General features: G+C 39.7%; 1 protein-coding gene across 1 annotated transcript; it reads left to right on the plus strand.

The window, feature by feature from the left end:
- The first annotated feature begins 3,149 nt into the window (after positions 1 to 3,149).
- Positions 3,150 to 7,217, plus strand: spry1 (sprouty homolog 1, antagonist of FGF signaling (Drosophila)). Its single transcript, XM_030145999.1, has 2 exons — positions 3,150 to 3,787; positions 5,190 to 7,217. The coding sequence occupies exon 2, from the start codon at positions 5,245 to 5,247 to the stop codon at positions 6,331 to 6,333; it is 1,089 nt and encodes a 362-aa protein (XP_030001859.1). The 5' UTR covers positions 3,150 to 3,787; positions 5,190 to 5,244; the 3' UTR covers positions 6,334 to 7,217.
- The last annotated feature ends 18,539 nt before the right edge of the window (positions 7,218 to 25,756 follow it).

A 25,756-nucleotide genomic window follows, 5' to 3' on the forward strand; every position in this document is an offset into this window, starting at 1 on the left:
ATCAGAACATTTATGTACCTATAAGTACATTTTTTAAGAATGTTCTCTCAAAAGTACAATATTGGTCTTTAGGAGGCCAGAATTGCACCTTTAGACTATGAAAAAGGGTCCAAAGTTATGTAAAGTACAAATTTGTACTATAAGGTACCCTGCAGCAGTCAAAAATGTGTGTAGACCATGAGAATAGGCTATAGGCTACGATAACTGAACTGTAGGCCTAATTAGAGTTCAAACATTAGGCTTAGCGCATTATTTATTATATATCATACTGTAATTACTTTATATTATATTTAATAACTAGAAGCACTCGGAGAGCGCAGACCTCCGCCAAGGCTGATCAGTGCCCCCCCCCCCGTGGGCCCCCCCACCCCCGATCACCACCAAAATTTAATCATTTCTTCCTTATCCCACTTCCAACAAACCCTGAAAATTTCATCCAAATCTGTCCATAACTTTTTGAGTTATGTTGCACACTAACGGACAGACAAACAAACAAACAAACAAACATACAAACAAACAAACCCTGGCAAAAACATAACCTCCTTGGCGGAGGTAATAATTTGTGTTTTAATTTAATAGCCCAATTAGCTCAACGATAATAGCCTAATAATTTATATATCTTATTCGAACCTCTGATTATTGCCATAATCTCTGTTTTATCAAGTTTTCATTCACACCTCCATGTCTTGATGTCGTAGCTTGCCTATGCCATTTTTTTTTTTTTCTCAATTAGGCCACCGGTTCAAACTTTAAACATCATGGCATTATCAACTATACAAGAGTTTTCTTTCTATGTAAAGTACTTAAGGTACAAAAATGGACCATTTCGAAAGGGTACAGAAATGTCTCTCAAAAAAATACACCCCCAGTGACAAGCATTTGTACCCTTTTAAGTACAAGCTGGTACCTCTATTTTTGAGAGTCTATTCTATTCTATTCTATTCTATTCTATTCTACAGGGTGTCCCATAAGTCTCCATACATAGGAGACATAATACATTCCATACATATATGGTTCTAACATGTATTTCTTTATATTTCTTCTTTATAGTTCTTCAGCAGTGGAGGACACGCATTGAAATGTGTTCTCGACAAAATGGCAGTCATATAGAGCATATTATATAAATAAAAATGGTTTATGTCAAGAAACGTTTATTTTTCCTATGTATGGAGACTTATGGGACACCCTATAGTCTATTCTATTCTATTATGTTCTATTATGTTCTATTATGTTCTATTCTATTCTGTTCTATTCTATTCTGTTCTATTCTATTTTATTCTATTCTACAATGGGTTATATATCTACATAATGACTGCATTTAGTTAGAGCCACATTCAGACACTTGGGGAAGTGTTCTAACTCATTCTAGTGTTATCTGAGAGCTGGACCCTCTAATGAGAACATGAACCCCCCTCACGGACCCCTGATGGTTCCTAGACCCCAAGTTTTGCAGAGCCGCTGTTCTGGATCCACGGGGAGAAAAAACAGCCACGGCTGGTAAATTCATCACAACCATCCGTGGAAAATCAGCTAATTGCTGTAATCGTGAGATTTCCGTCCGCACTTCCGACCACTAAGACTGCGGATCCAGGCGGCCATCTGTCGGCCTGACACGATTGTCTTTATCACCATCAAACTCCACTTCTGCATCCAGCTTTAAAATCTGCGCCACAGACTCCCTTTAACAGTCTGTTAACTCTACTTAGTTTTTTTTTTTTTTTTGTGTGTGTGTGTGTGTGTGGGTGTGTGTCTTTTTTTTTAACATTTGCTGACCCGAAATGGCACTGGGGGTCATTCATCTATTGATTTTTCCATTTGAATGGGATAAATTGACTTTGTATTGAACTTCCTTTTCTCATGGATCCGGATGTAGCGCATCCGCGACACCAATCAAACCAGACAGTCAGGAACAGAGGGGAGGGGGTGGCAGCAGTGAGGGGGGGAGGGAGGGAGGCAGGGAGGAGGGGAGGGGAGGGGGGGAGTCTTTCCCCTGGCTGCGGGGCTGCTTTTTTCTTAAGGTGGTCTGGGACTACACCAGTGACTCCCACCACCACCACCACCACCACCACCGCTCCATCCTCAAGTCCACACATTCAACTGTATGACCAGGAGTCCGTGTGTGTGTGTGTGTGTGTGTGTGTGTGTGTGTGTGTCGGGGGGGGGGGGGGGGGGGGACTAGATGTGCGCTTATCCTTTTATTTCCTCTGATGTCCTGCGTAATGGTCACAAGTCACAGCTTTTACGCACAGAAGTTTACGCACACAAAGACAAAAAGTGTGGATGACAAGAATTCAGATTAAAAACTTAAGGAGAGGATGTTAAATTTACTCACTTTATGAACGAATCTTAGAGGTGTTTTCATCTGAGTCTGAAAACTATTAGGGATAAGGCTCAATATGTCATAATAAACACAGAAATGAGCCAAATGAGCTCAGAAGAAAACTTTAACTTGAGTTTCTAAACCCTTTTTTACCAGCAAAAATGTGTCTGTAGTGATTTAAGGTCACAGTGAGTATGTTTACATTTACTTATTTTTTACTTATATATTGCAAAAAGTCTTATTTACTTCACTATCAGTTACCTGTAGCATGTGTCATATGTTAATTAGTGGTCTGTTTTAATGTATAATCCAGAAACATAAGACAAATAATTTTATTTTGATACAACTGACAGGTTAGTAAAAAAAAAAAGAAAAGAAACATAAAAATGTCCTTAGTTACTTGAATATAAGTTGTCTGTAACTTTTATAAACTGGTGTATAATCCAGAAATAGAACAAAAACACTCCTTATTCTTCTAACTGGTTTATTAAATGAGAGTTGTCTTTAAATTCTGACAAATGCGCAAAAAAAAAAAAAAAAAAAAAACAATCAGGTTTTTGTTGCGTCACTATTAGTCACATTAACCTTATTCACATCATTATTCATAACCCACAAGAACGGAAACAAGTCGGGTTTTTCTTTTCTTTCTTTTTTTTTTTTTCTTTTTTCTCCTCAGCCCTTCGTTGAGTTTACGCACATGAAAAAAAAAGTCGGTCCACCTTAACTAGTGCACACATCTCTATCGCCCGGCCTTCCACATCTGCCCAATGAATCAGGAGCGGATGCGATGTATCCTTTTTCAGTGGAGTGAATGGCCAATGGGAGTTGGCTTGTCGAGCAAACACTGAGCTCTGCGTTCCCATTCATTCAGTGCAGAACTGGCTCTCAGAGCAGGACAGAGCGCACCGCCGTCTGCGACCCCACGACGCTGTTTTTTTTTTTTTTTCGCACAAGAGCGCAGAGTCCCCCACGCAACAATAGTAACAGCCAGAACCCACACTGAACTCTCCGCAGACACCCAGACGAGCAAAGAAACTCTTGGATATAAACCTCTTCGTCGCGTCAAGATATTTTACGCATTTTTTCCCTTTGACTCCACATCCATTCCTTCGGGACTTCTACTATTAACTGGGTTGTCTTTACGTTCAAATCGGCCTCCAAGTGCGCAGCAGTTCTCCGGGGGTGCCTTCCATCCCTCTTTTCCTTCTCCATCAAAACTCCAACGTGGATTTACTTCGTTTTTATCACGGGACAAATGCATGCGTAACGCGCGCACTAAACTTTTTCCTAAAACTGACCAAGAAAAGGGAATTACGCAAAGGGATACACACTCGCACTTGGATTAACAGACTGTGAATGTTATGCATTAGAACTTCCAGTCTCTCTGGACATTGCCCCTTCCTCTTGAATGGAGTTTTCCTAGGCTGTTTGGTTGATGGATTCGACATTATGGACGGTTGCATATAGGTACGTATCCTCTTGATTGTTTTACGCTTGTTTTACGCGCATTAATCGGCTTTTTACGCTACGTCTAACCCCGATAGTGCGTCCGTAGCGCCGTAGTATGCGCCGCTGTGCTCCTAGAAGTGTTTTTGTTTTACTGGTGCACGAAGCTCACTTCTTTCCGTGTGGTTTTATTTGTCACGACATAAAAAAAAAATACGCAGCGGGTTCTGATCATCGCCATTAATAGATGAAATTGATGGATGATCACGCCTGTGTCCTTCCGTGGCTCTTCTGTAACAAACACCCCTCCCCCACGGCGGTTGTTTTCATTCATAAGTTTTTCCCTGTCTGTTTGGATGCGTCCTCTAATGTCTGTTGATCTCCGGCTCTGTGGGTTTTAGAGGATCGTGGATTTCTTATTGCGGACGTCTTCCCCTTTGATCGCGCTATCTGCGGATAATCCTATTTATAGTGCGTCCTTTTGTCGCGCAAGACCTTTAGAATATGAAGAGTTTTGCAGCTTTTTCTAAAACGCACAAAGCACCAAACTCTAAACTTGTGTGCAGACTTTCTTCCTTGGAGCGTTAACGTGTGTTTTTGCGCACTAACTACGTTTGGTTTGTGCAAACCGTGTAGTTTTTTTGGCCTCGTGGAAGTCGGAGTTGCTTCATAACATCCCCCAAAGGCTCCTTCTGAAAGTGCCCATGGTGTTTGGATCACACTTTACACTTTATTTCATCTGAAAGCATAAACTGAAGTTTTCATCTGACAATGTTTATGCACTGGTTTGGGTTTTTCTACGCAACTAAAGTCTGGATTTTGTCGGAACTTGCTCTGACCTTAGTTTCTCTGCTCTACTTTTGTCCTCATTTCCCTGAAATCCTTTTGGTGTAGTAATAGAATACTAAGTGAGGCAGCTCATTTAGTTCCTTTGGATCGTGTCCTCATTTCGTCGCCGCGGTGCATTTAAATGTTAACTAGTCATACAAATGTAAATGAGGAGGGGAAGTATTTGTAGGGCCTTCTTAAGTTTAGATGTGTGCGGATTGGAGAGGAAGGTACAAAAAGTCTTGTTAATAGTCAACGTTTTTTCCGGGATTGCCTCATTTAAAGGGATCAAAAGTGACATATTGTCACGTTGACAAGATGAAAACAGTGAGTCTGTCCAAACTGTGAATACAGCCCAAAATATAAATTCCAACTGTTGCTCATTTCTTTTTTCTGGGTGTTTGCTGTTCTGTATGTGGTAGATCTTGTGCTTTACTGTGACAGTCTGTACACATGGTGTGTTTAGTGAGTGCTGGGCCCCTCTTCTCTCTGCACCCTGTCTGTTTGCCAGTTATGCCATGTTTTGGCTGTCTCTGATCATGTCCCCTCCCTCTCTGCCTCTTTGTCTCCCTGGCCTCTCTCCCCCCTCTTGCAGGTTTTCCGATGCATGCCAAGTCCACGGTGAATGTCGGAAGTGGTGATACCCCCAGATGGAGCTCCAAAGTCAACATGGCCCCGGCGGTTCATTAGTGGTGATCCAGCAGCCTTCCCTAGAGAGCCGGCAGAGGTCGGATTACGAGCGGGAGCTCCAGCATGCCGCCATTCTCTCCCTGGAGCAAATCAAGGCCATCCGCTCCAGCAACGAGTACACTGAGGGGCCCTCAGTGGTACGAAGGCCCCCTGCGCCCCGCATGGCCCCCAGACCCCAGGACAAGCAGGAGAGGACTCACGAGGTCATCCTCGTCAATGTGAACAACAACTATGAGCATCAGCCCTCGGGTCACCACCATCACATTGGCGGTAGTGTAGTGGTCGTACCTGGGGGACAGCAGTATGGTGGGTCCCGGGCCCCGGGTCTCAGCCGCTCCACTAGCACAGGAAGTGCTGCCAGTTCAGGGAGCAACAGCAGTGCCTCTTCTGAGCAGGGACTCTTGGCATGCTCACCTCCCACCAGGCCCGGCATGAGCTTACAGCACCACCACAGAGCAGAGCGGCCTGTTCGGACTCAGCCCAAGCCTAAGGCCTTTTTACAGCCCCAGCAGGGACCTCACTTCCACCAGCCTCCGCCAGAGGCACCACTCAAGCCTCAGGGCAAAGGGAAATCAGACTTTCCGGGCTCTGGTAAGGGGATGGTGGCTGCAGCCGGGCACCAGTTTATCTGTGAGCGTTGTGGGAAGTGCAAGTGCAGCGAGTGCACGGCTCCCAGGAGCCTGCCCTCGTGTCTGGCGTGCAACCGCCAGTGCCTCTGCTCGGCTGAGAACGCACTGGAGCACGGCACGTGCATGTGCCTGGTCAAGGGCATTTTCTACCACTGCTCGAATGACGATGAGGGGGACTCGTGTGCTGACCACCCCTGCTCACTGTCACACTCCCACTGCTGCTCTCGGTTCCTGTGCATGGGATTAATGTCGGTACTCTTTCCATGTCTGCTATGCTACCCTCCTGTCAAGGGCTGTCTGAAGGCATGCCAGGGCTGCTACGACCGGGTTAACAGGCCCGGCTGTCGCTGCAAGAACTCCAACACTGTCTTTTGCAAACTGGAGAGCTGGGCCCCACAGAGCCAGGAGAAGCCCTCCTGATCGGCCCTGTGTGTTTGTGAATGCGTGTGCGTGGGAGACTCTTGGATATGATGACAATAATAATGATGATAGTCACAAATTAATGTTTATCAAACATTTTAAGCACCTCCCACCAGCCTCCCCTCCTCACTGTGGAACCCTAAGGAGCTAAGCAAAGGAGTAACGAAAACCACTCAATTATTTTTATTTTTTTTTCTGGATCAGGACCATGTTTTACAGACCAGTGTTTGCCTTAACTGTTTCTATGTCTATCCTCAGCTCCTCATTAACACTATTTTTTATATATCAAAAGTTTTTCTTCCGTTTTTAGGTAGGTGGTTTCCACTGGCTCTCTGAGCCCGGTGGGAGCTGCCTCTCACCAAATCTGTGAAGGACGATCTATTATAGGGCAATTATGTAGCTGTTACCTGGTATTCATAGCAAGCAGGTATGTTTGAATTATCGGTTGCTGCCACATTAAAACTGTGGTTCCATGTTTCATTAATGAAAGCACATCCATCTCATAGTATTTTGCCTCCACTTGGATATGTTTCTCTTCTTCCACCCATCTGAACTTTTCATACACATTCTGTGGCATTCTCCCATGTTTTTTTGTTTGTTTGTTTGTTTTATTTTCTTTTTTGTGTAAATTGTATGCTCAAAATCCATAAGAGGAATTCTGGCTATTTTTTAAAAGAAAAAATGTCTGTTAAAACATTTTTTTGTTGTAAAAAATATTTATTATGTGAAGCTCTATTATTTTATGATATTTATTGCAAGAGACAGTCTTAAATTTACTCATGTCTGAATATAACAATATCAAATACTTACTGAAAAATTAAAGGGTGGCACAAAAGAAAACTATGTTAACTTTAATGCAGAAAATATATTAATTAATGAAAAAATAGTGCTGTCTGGTGTCTTGATTGTGCTGTTGAGCAGCAGTAACTGGCTTGAGGAGTGAAAGATCTGAGTGGTGGCTGATTTTCAGGGAATGCAGGTCTGTTTTCCCCAAGTCCTGAGTTTATTGGACAAGAGCAAATCACTGTTTTCTGTGTGAGTGTGTATGGGTGTGGAATTCCTGGTTGAAATTTTCAGCAGTGAGTAGAAACAGCTTGTAGCTCCGAATGTGACTGTTTACATTCTTAGAGGGCTTCTTTGCTGCGATTCTCCTCGGTAACCTTGAAAGCTAAACAATACAGGTCATTGACACGATTAGCCCCGAAGCTGCTAGCATCAACAGAGCCTCCACATTTCCATGAGTTATGCTCACAGGAAGTAAGTCTACTTCTAAACCCCCCACTCCAGCGAACTGCCAACGAGTCACCACAAAACTATGCGCTGTAGTTTATTCCCTGGGCTTTAACGTGGCTAGATCGGGATGTTCCCAAACTCCCAAATGGTCTCCATATTGTGGAGCCCAACAGTGTGTGCCTTAAGAAATGAGAGCGGCCATTACGAGTAGCCGGGGCCACCTGTTCAAAGATAATAAACCGGGGCTATCAATGCTGGGCTTTTATGGTGTGGTTCCTGCACTAAAGGCAACGACAGGGGCAAATGCAGCCCCCACCCTGACCTACACTCCCTCCATTTGGCCGCCTCTTTTTGTCAGTGAATTTATCACTTGGGAAGTCCGCTGACCCCCACCACCACTGACACACACCCACCCCACCACCTCCACCTCCGGGCCCCCAGGGGATGAGATCATCACTTTGAAAGTTGGTTGGTCAGCCAGAAATGCCAACAGTTGGGGAAACGCAAACTGTGACCAGGAAATTCGCTAGGACAAAGGAAAAAACATACTGTGGCTTAGGGTTGGAAAGCTGCAGCGTTAGCAAGAAAACAAAACAACCGTGTCTATAATCAGCTACATGTGATGGTAGTGCCCTCAGGTGCTATGTGCAACAGGCCTGGGATCTTTGAATTAGAAGTTATAAGAGCCACGGGTTCTTCAAAAAACTGCTGCAGTAATTTGGGGTTGTAAAAGATTTGGTTTACATACGTCACATATAAGAAGCTAATGGTAAACACGAGCACAAAGGGGGTTTCTCGTTGCTTTTGTCATTAGCTAACCAGGCCTTCACTTAGACTGACTCGTATGCAGACTTATTCCAGTTTGTCAGCAGTTTGCATTAAATGAACCATCTCTCCAAATGGGCCGTCTGCACTTAATGTGCTTTTCTTTCCCTTTTTGGTGGAATGTACCTTTTGTTGCCCTGAATAGTTGAGAGTGGATTAGCGATTTGTCAATTTCCTGTTACCTTTCAGAGCTGCAATTCGAGCCCCATTTGCTCCTAGCTCCTGGATGATAGCAAACAATAGGAGGCCTCTTTTTTTTTCAGGTTTCACTATAGTTCCCCTGTACGGATGAGGGGGGGTGGAGGAGATCTAAACCGTATTCAGGAGGCGGTGAACAGGAAGACAGTGTTTACTTGATATTTTCCAGCCTAAGCCAAATAAGGAAACAGATCCTACTCCCACCATTTCCAGAACTTGGCTCAGTTCAATCCTTAACATGTCTCTTAAAATCTCTGATCTAATCTCCGGAGGTGTCTAAAATAACATTTCTGAAGTCTGAATGGTGTCTTTCATTTTTCAGTCACCCTGCCACGTGAACTTCTCGGTAACTGCGTCACATTTTACTCATCACGGGGCTACCATTAAGCTGTAAAAAAAAAAAAAAAAAGAAGAAGACATGAAATCTGAGTCAGTATTAAGTAATTCAGTGGTATAAATGGTCACAACCTCCCCCTCCTCCTCCTCTTTGCACTTGTTTCAGAGTAAATTTAGCAGCTCCACACACCCACGTAATGCTATTTGGAGTTGTCAGGCTTGGCGGGTCCCCTGCTGCAGCTTTTGGGTTTTTTTCCCTTTTTTTTTTTTTTTTTGTGCAAACATGCATGACTACCAAGTGAGTCATGGTGGAACCTCCAACCCACACATCCTACCGGGGCAGTCCTTTTCTTAGCCAGGGCACCGCTACCGGCCCGGCCTCGATGGAGCAGGATACTCTATAAACAGTCATCCTCCTCCAGAACATTCATCACCAAAAGGTCTGCTTCAGCTTTCCTCCGCCTCCTCATCTGGTTTTCATTATTTCCGCTCATGGCATATAAATAGAAATTAGCAATCAGGGGAAATGTGGGGGTGGTGGATTTTGGAGCGAAAGATGGCTTTTTTGGACTTTCGGCGTGATGACCAAAGTTTATGGAAGTTATCTCCTCAGATATTTGGTTTTGTCCAAGGTTCTGGAGCAACATGTGAGAGTTGCATGTTCGGGAAACTCCTCCAACATCCACACTCGGCCTCCGCAGGATTAAAATGACATTAAAAAAATATTAGATAGCCATAAAACATTCCACTACAGGTCTTGATAAAGTCACTGCTATAATTCAATATGTCCAAAATGCTAGAAAAATACACTGCACTGCTGTTGTTGGATGGAGCTCTTATACAAGTACTGAGCATGTCAAATCTAAATATCTTAGTAAATAAGAAAAAACAGCCTTGAGTTTGCCTCCACCACCGTGTGCCTGAAGAGTTTACATTGCAGGTTTTGAAGGGGTCTGGTTTGGAGAATTTCCTCAGCCCACAGAGGAACATGTGATCCTTCAATTCCACTTGAAACATGAAAATCTTCCCAACTTGGAGATATATTTTCACCCCAAAAGATGATATTATTAAGACCTTTTTTTGGCTCAACAACAGGAAAGGCTCTCCTATCCATCTGTCATCAGTTGAAGGAAATAACCCTGGCTGACTTTTGTAGTGTTAAAAAAAAAAAGTAGTGGAATGTAACTAAATACTTCTCTCACATACTCATACACAAACAGGAAAACAAAGCTGCTATGATATGCTGCAAGTATAAAAACTAAACTACAACACACACATTCATGCACCAGTAATATGCATCCAAGAGCATTTTACTGCGCAAAATACACACCTTTTAGTGCAGTCGTTTCAGTGCAGTGTTCTTTTCTTTTGCAATATTACAACTGAAGGATATTATCACAGTACTTATTCCACCAGTGTTTACAGAACAAGATTGTGTTCCTTTCCAGGAAATCTCAGAGAGAACTTTCTTTAAAGCCAAAATAATATCCTAGCAATTCATCTCACAAGTAGCTTTTGACAAATAAAACAAACTGAATTCTATTTTTCACCGCAAAAACATGACTTGTCGTGGCTTCAGATACTGATCTTTAGTGCTTGCTGCCTTCACGTCAAAACAGTGTAAGTACAGAAAATGTAAAAAACAAAACAAAAGAGTAACACATTCTTAAAACTTTATGGAGTATCAAACTCAGTTAAGTTCAGGGGCTACATATAACCTAATTTGATCTCAAGAAGGCTGGAGCAGTAAAATTATGAACATTTTTTACTGAGTTTATTTCAGTCAAATATGCATTTTAAAACAACAGAAGAAAAGAGAAATAACACAATTTGACTGAAAAAGGCTCAAGTAGAAGCAAAGCTTAAGCTACACAGTACATTCAGTTCAATTGTATTCAGTTTTATTTGTAGAGCCCTGTATCACAACAAGGTTGCCTCACAGGGCTTTTACAGAATTGGTTGAATAAGAAAATAAACAACAGTTGGAAATGGGTTAATGTCCCAGGCATCCCCCATTCTTAGACCCTCCTTCTCAGCAAGGAAAAACTCCAAAAACCCAAAAACATTGTGTCAAGTAGAAAGGGAAATTTTTTTATTTTTTTTTTCTCTCTAATCACAGCTATAACGCTCAAATATTGATGCTTTTTTTTTTTTTTTTTTTTTTACATAACAAAGGAAGTACATTGCTTATGTTTTAAATTTGCACTATTCCCAGTTGAAGAATCCAAATTAAATTATGAAAATATTTACATTTATAAACTATCCTATCAAAAAAAAAAATGTGAACAACCTGAAATTTCTTAAGACAAATACAACATTATGCCTCAAATTATCAGTGATACTTGTGCATTACAGATCTCAGGGGTTCTACAAAGGCAAAAAACAATATTTAAAGGCTGTTGTGTTCTGATCTAACTGGTCTGACCTACTTGAGATTAAATTAGTCTGTATGTGGCCCCTGAACTAAAATCAATTAATCCCACGGGCCAGATTGGAACCTTTGGCAGTTTGGTTTTGGTCCATGGGCCATATGTTTGACACCCCTGCTTCACAACCACTCTTAATAACAGACATAGAACACATTTTGACAGTTTGGAGGGCCCATGAAAATTGTTACCCAACCCTCAACTATTAACCCGTAAAGACTCAGTGCTGCTTTTATGTTAGTTCCCAAATGAATTTTTCCTCTATTTTTAACCTTTCTGAAGTGATTTATCACCACTTACTATAAGTGAGTAGTTTAAGTGAAAATTAAGTACAGGGTGTCCCATAAGTCTCCATACATAGAAGACATAATACATTCCATACATATATGGTTCTAACACGTATTTCTTTATATTTCAGATAACCCAAAGAATGCATTTGAATAAAGAGCAATGAATTGAAATCATCCTGATGGCTGGTTCAGCAAGCAGTCATATGGTTGCAAGCGCATTTAACAGAAAACATGGGACGAGTATCACACACGACGCTGTGGCAAAACTTAATGTCAAGTTCAAAAAAACAGGAAGTGTTTTGGATCAGTTTGTTCCCGACAAAACGGCAGTCATATAGAGCATATTATATAAATAAAAATGGTTTATGTCAAGAAACGTTTATTTTTCCTATGTATGGAGACTTATGGGACACCCTATATTTTCCTATATTTAATGTACTAATTATGTAGATCTTCATTAAAACTCAGTCTAAAGTCGAGGGTTATTATATCAAAAACAGAGAAAACTGAAGAAAAACATTTTTTTTTCTGCAAAATATACAGTTAGTTGAATATAAAATAAGTGTTTCCATCCACTGTCATTTGTTAGACTCTATGGGTTTTACTGGTGAATCAATGTTGTAGAAGATAATGGTGTTTCCATGGTAACTACGGAGCCTCTGAACTTCCAAATGGGTCATATCTGATGACCATGAAAAGATGAAAAAACGCATTTTACACCAATTATTTACATGGATTGATAGGATTAGTGGATCAACAGGTATTGAAGATTTTATATAAGTGAATAATTTTGGTCGCCAGTGGATCTTCATGGGTTAAAAATCTAATAATGAATGAATAAATAAATAGCAGCACATTACCTGTATATAAATGATTTCACCTAAAAAATGAGAGAAAATCTAATATTTCCACCAGTAAGGGTGAATAAAGGCTGATGATTTTTCAGTATTTGAGCCTTACTATGTGACAGATTTAACTTTAGCAAAGTAATTCACACAGCTAAAGTTAAAAAAAAAAAAAAAAAAAGTGGAAAGAAGAAAACCGCTTTAATTTGCTTGCAGTCGCTTCCTGTTTGTCAGATGAGTGGCGTGTCAGAAGACGGTCATTTAGTGGCCGTAAAGAGCCTGTAGGGACGACCCGGTGTTTTATCAGGTGTTGAGGGCTATTCAAGATGGAGGTGTTTCATTGGGACTCCAGCTTCTTAAGCATTTGCTCCTGGGTACACACCCACCCACAGGAACCCAGTGTAAATCTTTCACACCCCCTTCCTTAACCTGCTCTGTCTATGCAGCATTACCAGCTATCTGATACCACATTCTTCTCAAAAACCCCCTTCCTGTCTCTTTCTTTTGTCTCACATTATATGGACAAAGGCCGTTGGAGGGGCTGATGATGATCATGAGGTGGGGTGAGGGGGGGTGTGTATGTGGGGGGGGGGGGGTTCAGCCAGGGGGATCAATACAATACACGAACCTTGGCAATCATTCAGGCTCCTTTTGTAGTTAATGGCCGGGCGTTATTTTGGTTTATAGACCAGATTTGATCAATGGCCCCTGTTTCATCAGTGCAATTGACTCATCTGTATTCAAAGTATCACTTCCTTCTTGCAAAAAAAAAAAAAAAAAGTTCGCGCAAAGCCTCTGCCAGCTCTCACAGAACCCAATAGACAAGCTTGATTTTGTATTCTGCTGGCTAATTAAATCAGAGGGGTGTTTGTCTCAGTGTTTCTCTTATTTGAGACTGTTGCCGCAAACAGCCAGCTGTCAAGAGTCATTAGATTTGATCCTCAAATATGCTCAGAGTGGTTCAGAAGATACCAAATTACAGTTTTTATAACCTTGGATACTTTAAAACAAGCGTTGGCATGGAAAACGGCAACAGAATACACAACAAACACCTCTTAAAGGAGAAACTTGACAGAAATACGGCACTTATGATGCGTAGTTAAGTGGTGGGGAGTAGTTATGCAATTAAATACTAAAGTAAATGTAAGTGAGAACTGTTACAATACATTTGCAGGGTAGAAGATGATTATGGAGAAGAAAAGCGGTGACTAACAATGGGACTGGATAAGCTTTTTATTGCATGAAAAGAGATCTAATGTTTTTTTTTTGAGGGGGGGGTTTGGACTTTTCAACTTTTCAAATCATCGGACTGAAATGAAAAAAGTTATATTAACCCATAAAGACCCAGTGTTACTTTTGTGTCAGTTCAAAATGAATTTTCCTCTAGAGTTAACCTTTCTTAAATGATTTTTCACCGTTTATTATATATTTTTCTTTAGCGAAAATCTGGTATTTTCCCGTATTTCGAGTAAATGTTCATAAAAGTTCAAATTAAAGTTAAGACGTATCGTTAAAAAAACAAAGAAAACTGAAAAACTGTGACTTTTTAAGCGAAGATATCAATAATGGAACACAAAAATAAGCATTTAACACCACTGTCATTTGTCAAACTCCATGGGTTTTACTGGTGAATCAATGTTATAGAAGATGACAGTGTTTCCATGGTAACTACAGAGCCTCTGAACGTCCAAATGGGTCTTATCTGATGACCATGAAAAGACGACAAACTGTATTTTACACCAGTTATTTACATGTTTTGATAGGATTAATGGATCAGAAGTTATTAAACATTTTATATCAGTAGATGGTTTTGCTCATGGGTTAAATAATAAAAAAAAGCACATTAAGTATAATATTTTTGTAACTCACTTTTTATGATTGCTTTTTCTTTCTTTTCACCCATTAAACATTTTACAGTAGTCACTTTTCCACTGACCCTCAAATGGCGCAAAAATAACTTACCAAATAACTAACCAAAAGTCGCATTTTTCGATTAAAAGTTTTTGTGCTGGCAAGAGGTGGTTTTTCAGGTGTAGCAAAATTGGTATATCATGCAAAACTGCAATGGAAAGACCTTTTTTTGCAACTAGAGTCAGGTGAATTAAAAAATGGATATTAACAGATGTTACAACAAGCAAAGAAGAAGAAGAAACATGTTGCGTTATGTGTGGACTCACCAGGAAACCCAATCATTTTTTGATTTAGTACGAGATAGAGGGGTAATATATAATAATAATGAATATATCTGTAAATAAACACCCTAGTTACGTTTGTCACCAATGTTATGGCATGACTTCTAGTGTCATCTCGCGATAATAAATAAACAAATCGTCACATTTGTGATTTAATGGAAAAACCGACATTACGCACTTCTGTTTTTTCGACATTTAGAAAATATTGTTAAAGTTTTGCGCAGATGTCCAATGGAAAAGCGACTACTGATACAACAGGATATAGTTATAAGAAAATATGTCAATAAAACTCTGAAAATCAAATGTAAAAAAACAGCAAAGAAAAAAAAACACATTATATATAATATTTTAACAGAATACAAACTGAATCCTTACATTACGCGTCAAAAACAACCCTGCCAATACTGTTGTATCCCTGTTACCCCAGAGCAGCCTTTTAGTCTTTTTCTCCCATAGCCTAACTCTGACAAGATCACGTCCTTGTTCCTCTTTTAACAGCCCCGGGGGACAGTTTTGTGTGTTTGCTGCATTCCAGCCCCCCTACAACTACTTTTGTTCTGTTTTCCCCTTTGATATCTCAACCAAAGACAACAAAAAGCATCGCATATGCACATGAGGTAGATTGCTAGAAAGATAGATCGATTGGTGGTGAGTTCGAGGGACTCGAGGGTGTTTTGGTTTGAAGGGTAGACCGGGGAAAACTTGTTGTTTTCTTCCCGTTCCCTCTCTTCTTCTTCTTCTTCTTCTTCTTCTTCTTCATCTTTTTTTTTTTTTTTTTTTCTTTTTTGAGATTAGACTATGCATCCAGACAGATGGTTCCCGTCTGCTGGCTTTTTTCAATTCACTTCCTCTCCTCACAGACAGCCACCCCTCCCCCCGCTCCCTCTCTCTCTCTCTCTCTCTCTAACTCCCTCCCTCCCTCTCTCCTTCTCCCCCCTCCCCCTTCCAACGGCTCCTCTGTTATGTGGCTGGAAATAATCTTTTATTGCCCAGTTGTTCGGAAGTGACCTCCTGCCCTTGATTAGATAGGGCCAAGTCCTATCACACGATTGTGTTTGAGCTGGCAGGCTGACCCCCCCCCCCCCCCACACACTCCCCCTCCACCCCCCCTACCGCCATCACTGCCGCCCCCCTCCCACCCGCCCTCACACACACACACACACACACACACACACACACACACACCCCATCCTAACCCCCTACACCAGCCCCATCCCTTCTCCAACCCCCTGTCCCTCTCTCGCTGTCAGGGCCTTGGTGATCCTGTGTGAGGCGACAACAATGGGGGGCTTTAGTCCCGTCCGGCTCTTCTCGGCTGGGGGGCAACGAGGTGGGGGTCATGAGGGACTTTCTTTTTTTTTTTTTTTTTTTTTTCTTTCCATCAGTCAGCCAGTCACCGGGTGGAAGTTGCAACCCCTCCTCCCTCCCTCTCTCCCTGCCCTCCAGAGCTTCCATCCCATGCCCACTATGGGATGGTTAACCTCCCAGTTGCTGGTTTGGTCACCCTTCAACCCTCCAAGCCCTCATGATGACCCCCCCCCCCCCCCAACCCACACCACCACCACCACCACCACCACCACTACCACCACTCTTATGATCTGCCAGGGACACAGACACAGGCTTTTATCTGCTTCTCTGTCAGCTCCTGGTCAAATGTTTTGGCCTATATTCAGTTTCAGATCAGACAGATTTTTTTATCCAGTTAAATATGGAAACAAATCTGTCTCATCAGATTTTGAATTACAAAAGCCATTGAATTTTAGCACTGATTTTTTTTGCTCTGAAATTAAATATCTGTATTTTTTTTTGCACTGAAATTGTACATCTGAATTTTTTTTATTCTAAATTTATGAACATAGTTGAATTCAGAGACAAACAATTCACATACTTAATTTCAGTGCTAGAAATTCAGTGGCTTTTGTACTTCAAAATCTAATGAGACAGATTTGCTTCCATAGTTAACTCTTTACAGGGCACTCACAGAAATACTCTGAAATTCAAAATTCCAACTTTAGTGTCTTATTGGAGGACATAACAAGACTTTATTCCTTATGTATAATTTTTGTCATGTAGAAAATCAATGAAGTTACCATATTTGGTTCCTTACCCATAAGTGGCAAAAATTTTACTAAAAATGCCAGAATTATTTATACAGTATATATTAAAAACACAAGAAAAACACAAAAAGAGCATGTATTTTAGAGCACTGGAACATGTATTTTAGAACATTAGACCAACATAAGTGCTGATCCAGACCCCTGTCCACATCCACATGATCCCTTTGAACATCATTCCTTACATTAGTACCATTACTTCATGGTACCTAACAAAGCAGGTCCACTCACTGTTCATGCAGAGGTGGACCTTACAGACCCTGTAGATCAGGGGAATCAAACTCATTTTTGTCTGGGGGCCACATTCAGCCCAATTTAATCTGAAGTGGGCCGGACCAGTACAATAATAGCATGACAGCCAATAAATAATGACAACTCCAAATTATTTTAGCACAAAAAATAACATTCAATTATGCCAATATGTACATTTACAAACTATCCAAACAAAAAGGATGGGAACAACCTGAAAAAATTAAATTCATTAAGAAATATAAAATACAGTTTTATCAATATTCTGCCTCGACTTATCATTTCTACATATGCATCACAGAGCAGATCTACAAAGGCACAAAACATTCAGTAACAGGCAGAATATTGTTAAAACTGCACTTCATTTACTTCAGACGTTTAAGGTTATTCACATTTTATTGTTAAAGGATAGTGTGTTAATGTAAATATTTTCATAATTTAATGTTAAATGAAAAAAATTGGTGTTGTCATTATTTATAGGTTGTTATGATATTATTTTTGAGTTTGATGTCCTAACTTGCATTTTGCAAATTCATCTTGTGGGCCAGGTTGGACCCTTTGGCGGGCTGGTTTTGGCCCCCAGGCCGTATGTATGACACCTGTGCTGTAGACCACATTGGACCTGAGATTGTTGACTCACTGTCCTCTCTATAACTGGTGCTGTCACTGTCTTGTAATGTATGTGGAAATTACCAAAAATAGTCACTTGCCCGATATAGGGTTAAAGACTCATGTTTCTACAAAATGCATCAGAAATAAAAGCACCAACTACCATAAGCTTAAACACCTTAAACACCTAGAACTATTTCTGTGCTAACTGCCAAATGAATTTTCATCTACATCTAACCTTTTCTACATGCTTTACTATTAATCGCAATTTTCTTCAAAAAGTAAGTATTTTCCCTTATTTACTTGACTAACAATATCACAACAGATAAAACTGAAGCAAAGTTGATTTTTTTTACTAACTACATCATTCACTGAACATAAAAACAAGTATGTGCTGCCGCTGTCATTTGTCAACGTCCATGGGTTTTACCGGTGAATCCATGTTGTTGAAGATGATGGTGTTTCCATGTTCACTGTGGAATGTCCGAACGTCCAAATAGGTCATATCTGGTCCCACTGAAATACTGAGAAACTGCATTTTACTGGAATTATTTGAGCATATTGATAGGATTAGTGGTTCAAAAGTTATTAACCATTTCTGATCAGTAGATTCACCTTGCGCCCAACCAGTCCACATGTGTTTTGTGGATCTGGAGAAGGCGTTCGACCGTGTCCCTCGTGGTATCTTGTGGGAGGTGCTTCGGGAGTATGGGGTCCGGGGCCCTTTGCTAAGGGCAGTCCGGTCCCTGTATGACCGAAGCAGGAGCCTGGTTCGCATTGCCGGCAGTAAGTCAGACCTGTTCCAGGTGCATGTTGGTCTCCGGCAGGGCTGCCCTTTGTCACCGGTTCTGTTCATAATTTTTATGGACAGAATTTCTAGGCGCAGCCAAGGGCCGGAGGGGGTCCGGTTTGGGGACCAAAGGATTTCATCTCTGCTTTTTGCAGATGATGTTGTCCTGTTGGCCTCATCGAACCTGGACCTTCAGCGTGCACTGGAGCGGTTTGCAGCCGAGTGTGAAGCGAGCGGGATGAGGATCAGCACCTCCAAATCCGAGGCCATGGTTCTCGACCGGAAAAAGGTGGTTTGCCCTCTCCGGGTCGGTGGGGAGTCTTTGCCCCAAGTGGAGGAGTTTAAGTATCTCGGGGTCTTGTTCACGAGTGAGGGAAGGATGGAGCGTGAGATTGACAGACGGATCGGTGCAGCGTCTGCAGTGATGCAGTCGCTGTACCGGTCGGTTGTGGTAAAGAAGGAGCTGAGCCGAGAGGCGAAGCTCTCAATTTACCGGTCAATCTACGTTCCTACCCTCACCTATGGTCATGAGCTTTGGGTCATGACCGAAAGGACCAGATCCCGGATACAAGCGGTCGAAATGAGTTTCCTCCGTCGGGTGGCTGGGCGCACCCTTAGGGATAGGGTGAGGAGCTCAGTCACCAGGGAGGAGCTCGGAGTAGAGCCGCTGCTCCTCCGCGTTGAGAGGGGCCAGCTGAGGTGGCTCGGGCATCTGTTTCGGATGCCTCCTGGACGCCTCCCTGGGGAGGTGTTCCGGGCATGTCCCACCGGGAGGAGACCTCGGGGAAGACCCAGGACACGTTGGAGAGACTATGTCTCTCGGCTGGCCTGGGAACGCCTCGGGATCCCCCCGGAAGAGCTGGAGGAGGTGTCTGGGGAGAGGGAAGTCTGGGCATCCCTGCTTAGACTGTTACCCCCGCGACCCGGCCCCGGATAAGCGGAAGAGAATGGATGGATCAGTAGATGCTTTTGGTTGCCAGCAGAGACAGTCGGCGACGTCGAAGCATGTTGAAAGAAACACATGACAACTAGATATAAATATGACGTACATGTGATGAGAGATGATGAGGGTTTTAATGACTGTCTTTAATGTAAATATGTAAGCTTACTGGAGAGTTGTTGAAGCTCAATGATAGTCACAAAGCAGACTTATGCATTTTTCCAAATCATTTTTAATCAAGACAGGAACCTGTTAAACCCTGGGCCATTTGTTTCTAGTGGGAATCATTTCAGCGTAACACAAAACAACTGACAATAGCAGAAACTTCATTCCTTAAGTTAAAACAGCAAAGGTAAGACAAAATCCATAATCGTCTTAATACAAATTTTATCTTTACTCATCTGTGTCTCGTTCAGAGTGTACTGTTGTACTGTTGGATTTGCTTAGTGTTAGCTTGGTTAATTGTATTTGTCTGTTGTTTTATGAAATTATTTGTGACATACGCTGGTCTTGGACTGTTAGGTTATTTTAGATATTTGCCCCTTTAAGAGCTTGCTGTTTAGATTGTGTTCTGTTGTGTGACAATTGGTTTTGTAGAGGTTTTATCTGACATTGTTGTGGTGGATGTATAGAATGTGTATGTTGATACAAGCTGAGCATAGCGTTACAGTGCAGTGGTGAAACAGATGGAACTGTGGCTCCCCTTATTTCTTATGTTTCAGGCAAAGCTGTCAAAATGTAAAAAAAAAAAAAAAAAAGAAAAATCTATATATACATGTGTATATATATATATATATATATATATATATATATATATATATATATATATATATATATATATATATACAGGGTGGGGAAGCAAAATGTACAATATTTTGAGGCAGGGATTGAAAGACAGTGTATGACCAATTAGTTTATTGAAGTCATGAGAATTTATTTGCCACAAGAAAATTTACATAATAGAAAATGTTTTATGCTATGTGTCCTGCTTCTTTCTCAATAACTGCCTTCACACGCTTCCTGAAACTTGCGCAAGTGTTCCTCAAATATTCGGGTGACAACTTCTCCCATTCTTCTTTAATAGTATCTTCCAGACTTTCTCGTAATAGTTTTGCTCATAGTCATTCTCTTCTTTCCATTAGAAACAGTCTTTATGGACACTCCAACTATTTTTGAAATCTCCTTTGGTGTGACGAGTGCATTCAGCAAATCACACACTCTTTGACGTTTGCTTTCCTGATTACTCATATGGGCAAAAGTTTCTGAAAAGGTATGGATAATAGTGTTAGGTATGATTATGACATCAATATATGTTTGGTTTCAAAACAATTGACGTAGTGCCTGCTGAGAAAAAACAACTAAATGTTCAGTGTAAATTTTGCTTCCCCACCCTGTATGTATGTGTGTATATATATATATATATATATATATATATATATATATATATATATATATATATATATATATATATATATATATATATATATATATATGTATATATACATACATACAATTGCGAAAAAAAGTTATAAGACAACCCTTGTTTTCTTCAGTTTCTTGTTCATTCTAATACCTGGTACAACTAAAGGTACATTTCTTTGGACAAATATAATGATAACAAAAATAGCTCATAAAAGTTTAATTTCAGAGCTGATATCTGTCCATTTTCCATGGTTTTGCTTGATAATCACTTAAAAGTAGGGTAGGAGATGTTTTCCTGGAGCATTTTTACTATACTGCTTAAAATCCCCTTCACACCCCAATTACAACCAATCAGTTAAATGCTCTAACGCAAAAATAAAAAATTTTAGTCACCTGTGGAACAGACAGGACTGAAAAAAACACCATCCAATCATTTTAACTGGCCCATCGAAATGATTGAATGTTGACATGTCTGTCAAATTCAACTGCCATTTGTCCCTCCCCTTCTTTGAGTACAATCAATACAATGGAGGCGTGGCTTCAGGGGGAAGTCTGAAGAAAGGGGTTTGGACTTTTGAAGTGTGTATTTTCAAAATGTAGCCACTTACCTTTAAGTTCTTACATCAATAGCTATGGCAGTGGTTCTCAACCTTTTTTCAGTGATGTACCCCTGTGAAATATTTTTTCAGCCAAGTACCCCCTAACCAGCACAAAACATTTTTGGTTGAAAAAAATGACTTAAAACAGAGCGCTGTGCCATCAGTGTCTGATTTATTAAACTTTGGAACTCCATTTGTTGTGGTCTCTCTGGAACTATTTGGAAATAAAATGATATAACTAAAAAAAGAAAGAAACAATTAACTTAATTATAAATAAAGATTTGTGCACATAAAAATAATTATCAACATAAAGTGTCCTTCTTTGGGTTCATAGTAAAGATCTGTTCTCAAAAAGAATTACGCTTCAACCACGACTCCATTGTTAGAGTTTTCAAGTGATTGACAGGTGATGGTAGGTGGCGTATGACAGGTTGGGTCGAACCATTCTGGTATGGGGGAGACTCTGGGTTTTTAGGATGATGAAATTGAATAGCCTACTGAATATAAAATTCATTTTATGAACTTATATATTTTCCAGAAATATTTCATTAATTCAGTAATTATTTTTAAGGATTTTTGCATGGATGCTACTTTTTAAATATATTTTAAAATCTCACGTACCCCCCGGAGTGCCTTCATGTACCCCCAGGGGTACGCGTACCCCCATTTGAGAACCACTGAGCTATGGCATTGTACTGACAAAAACAGTGCTTTTAGACATTCCATGTTTTCTTTTCTGTCTGTTTTAGTCACATGATACACACAGGAGTTAGTGCTTGATTGCATAACCGTTGTTTTTGATGACTTTTGATGGTCTAATAATTTTTTCCGTGACTGTATATGCTCCTGAAACCCAGCAATGAATTTTCGTCCTCTGTAGGGGACAAAAGCTTGACAGTTTTACTTAAAAAAAAAAAAAAAAAGCTGTCCATTGCAAGGGGCATTCCATTAAAAAATAAGTAAATAAATAATAAAATATTTTTAAAAATGTATCAGGAAAAACTGTTGCATTATGCAGTTTCCAATCAAGACAATTGTTTAATGTAAAAAAGCTGAAATTTTCACTTTTCGGGGTCTCAGGAGGATGTAAAAAAGACTTTATAAAAAAAAAAAAAGACAATATGAGTACTTGACAAATGAAAATAAATGCTCCACTGATTTTGCTTTTTACATGTGATCATGCACATTCTGATTAATGAATATTTGAATCAAAATATAGTTTTCTTAGTGTTTTACACCAGTGGCTGATTTGTTTGAAAGGGCGTCCACTGACTCATGCACGTCCTAAGACATGTTGATATCTGAGTTTTCCCGGATAGGCTTTTGTTTTGGGGATGCATTTCTGCCTGAGCCTGAAAATCTGTCAGCTAGTTTGTTTATGTACAGAAGGCACAGAAATGACTCTAAACAGACATGAGTTCATGTGTCACAAACTGCCGTAAAAACCCAACTGAAATGCATATTCCAAATGGAAACTTTTAACTGGATACCAGTAAATTCCACTTATTACATATAAAATTTTACATTCAGAATCTGATTAGGAATAATGAATAGATGGACTATGCTGTTCACATGATCTGAATTAACTTCAGATTAACCCATAATGACCCACACATCCACTGGTGACCAAAACCACCTACTGGTATAAAATATTTAATAACTTCTGAACCATTAATCCTATCATTATGTGTAAATAATTGGTGTAAAATGCAGTTTGTCATCTTTTCATGGTCATCAAATATGACCCATTTGGACGTTCAGAGGCTCCGTAGTGAACATGGAAACACTGTCATCTTCTACAGCATTGATTCACCAGTAAAACCCATGGAGTTGGATCGATCTATCAGTTAATGATAGATTTTGCTGAAAAAGTCTCTTTTTCTTCAGTTTTCCTCAACTTTAATCTGATCTTTTATGAACATCTACATGAAAAGTTAATTAACCCTTTCATGCATGAATTACGAGAGCCTTAACCCTTTCATGCGTATTGGTCACTCCAGTGGACAGTTATTCTACAGCTGTTCTCTTGTTTATTCCTGGGTTTTGTTGTTTTAGTTCCATATCAGCCGACATCGCACCATCCCATAATACACAGACATTCATACCATTACTGTAACTTTATATTCTTGATAAACCTGATCTGCAGTGACATGTTTGAGTGGAAATCAATTGCTAATTGTTTTTAGACTGTAATTAACAGTTTTCTTAAACAATTTAAAAAAAAAAAAATGATCTCCATGAAGTAAGAACTAGTATTAGAATATGTTAAAATGTGAGAAAACATCAGATTAGCTGCATAAAAATGTTTTTATTTCATTGTTTTCACACAGTTTATCACTTTCTGATATTGCAATTTAGATTTGTGTTTCTTTGCTTCAAAAATTAAACAAATAGTGTCCAGCTTAATGGGCATTTATGTAACTCCAAAAAAAAAAAAAAAAAGGTTCATTAAAAGACATCCAATCGCATTGTTATTTTCATGCCTAAAGAGGAATAAAAGCACTCAGATAAAAAATCTTGACTAAGGTTCTCATAATTCACGCATGAAATAGTTAAACAAGAGACATTCTTCTTTAGGCATTAAAAAAAATGTGATTGAAAATTTTTTATGGACCTATTTTTCATGGAGTTGCAGCTGCACACCATGGGTTTAATTTTTGAAGCAAATAAACGTGTATTTACTGATATACTGTGTGAAATCTATGAAATAAAGGCTTTTTTAAAGCTGCTAATCTGATGTTTTCTCACATTTTAACATACTCCAATACTAGTCATTAGTCACGTCATGGAGATAATATGCAAAAAGAAACACATTTTGTTTAAAAAAATTGCAGTCTAATAACAATAACAAGCATTTGATTTACACTCAAACATTTTAGTGCAGATCAGGTTTATCAAGAACAGCAAAGTTACAGTAATGGTAAGAATTGCAGTGTATGGGATGATGCATGTTGGCTGATACGGAGCTAAAACAACAAAATCCATGAATATACAAGAGAACATCAGTAGAACAGCTGTCCACTGTAGTGACCACTATGCATGAAAGGGTTAAATACAGGAAAATACATGATTTACACTGAAACACAATATGCAGAGGCTAATATTGTACTAAATGGTGATAAATCACTTAAGAAAAAATTATATCTGGAGAAAAATTCATTTGGGAACTGCCACAAAGGTAGCTCTGGGTCTTTATGGGTTAATTACACTGGTCAACAACAAATTTATTGTTTAAGTTTTTTGAGCTGATTTAGGATAATTTTGGTGTGCTGAATCCAAAAATCACATTCATTTTGCTCAATCAGGTCAACTTTCTGAACTATGCAACATATTGGCTTTTTAACATTTTTGCTTACATTTATGGGCATTTTCACATCATATAATACAAAATTCTTTCATATTTCTTGCAATAAACGAGTTCTGAAGATTTTACTTTTGCCAATTTATGATTAATGTTTTTTTTTAATATTACAGGTGAATGAAATGGCTTCGACTAGAAGATCTTGCAAAAATAAGCCTGACGTATTCTGCTACAGCTGCGGTGAATACACCATTGTACCTAACAGGAATCAAGTCACAAGTTTCATAAAGTGTGCTTACCAATCTTATTTTGGTATTAATTATTTTATTTTGTGAGAAGATCAAATTTTTCAAAATCAAATTAGCAAAAAAACCCTGACCTGATTGAGAAAAACAGATGTCATTTTTGGATTTAGCGGTGCAAAATGGTCCTAATTCAGTTGAAAAAACCTAGACAACTTGCAAAAAACATTTTTTTGTAACCCAGTGTAATTAAATATTAGAGCTGAATTCACAGCAAGGTTTTTGCAAAAAAAAAAACAACCCAGATTTTTCAATTAAAAAAAAAGAAAAAAGAAAAGAGTTTTTAAATAGCCTGTAGGCAAGCTCAATGGGAACAATGAACCGTTAACTATGACTTATTTACTGCATTTATTGTATTGTATGAGATTGATTGTTTTGGTGATGAGATATGTACACTTCTGTTGCAAATCAAATTGACCTTCAGGGACATTAAAGATTTTTCAATTCAATTCAAAAGAAGCCTGGGATGCATTTATGGGTATTTTCTTGCAACACAAATAAGACATATAAACTAAAACAACAGGAGACTAACCGACGAGTCACACACTTAAATTAATTCCAGTTCCAAGCAAGATGTGCTTTGCTTAACATACTTGGTTAGTCTGCTATTAGTTGCACTGCATGTACTCGATGTCCTTATCTGAGTGATTTATATGTGAGAATCAAACTTCCTCAGTGTTTAGATTCACGCTGAAGAACTCTGATAGTACACAGATGTCTCTTTTTATTTTATGGTTGCACGCCAAGGTTGT

This window comes from Sphaeramia orbicularis, chromosome 10, assembly GCF_902148855.1.
Source record: "Sphaeramia orbicularis chromosome 10, fSphaOr1.1, whole genome shotgun sequence".
Lineage (NCBI taxonomy): Eukaryota > Metazoa > Chordata > Actinopteri > Kurtiformes > Apogonidae > Sphaeramia > Sphaeramia orbicularis.

Coding starts and splice junctions, on each gene's coding strand:
- spry1 (XM_030145999.1), top strand. CDS start 5,245: ATGGAGCTCCAAAGTCAACATGGCCCCGGCGGTTCATTAGTGGTGATC.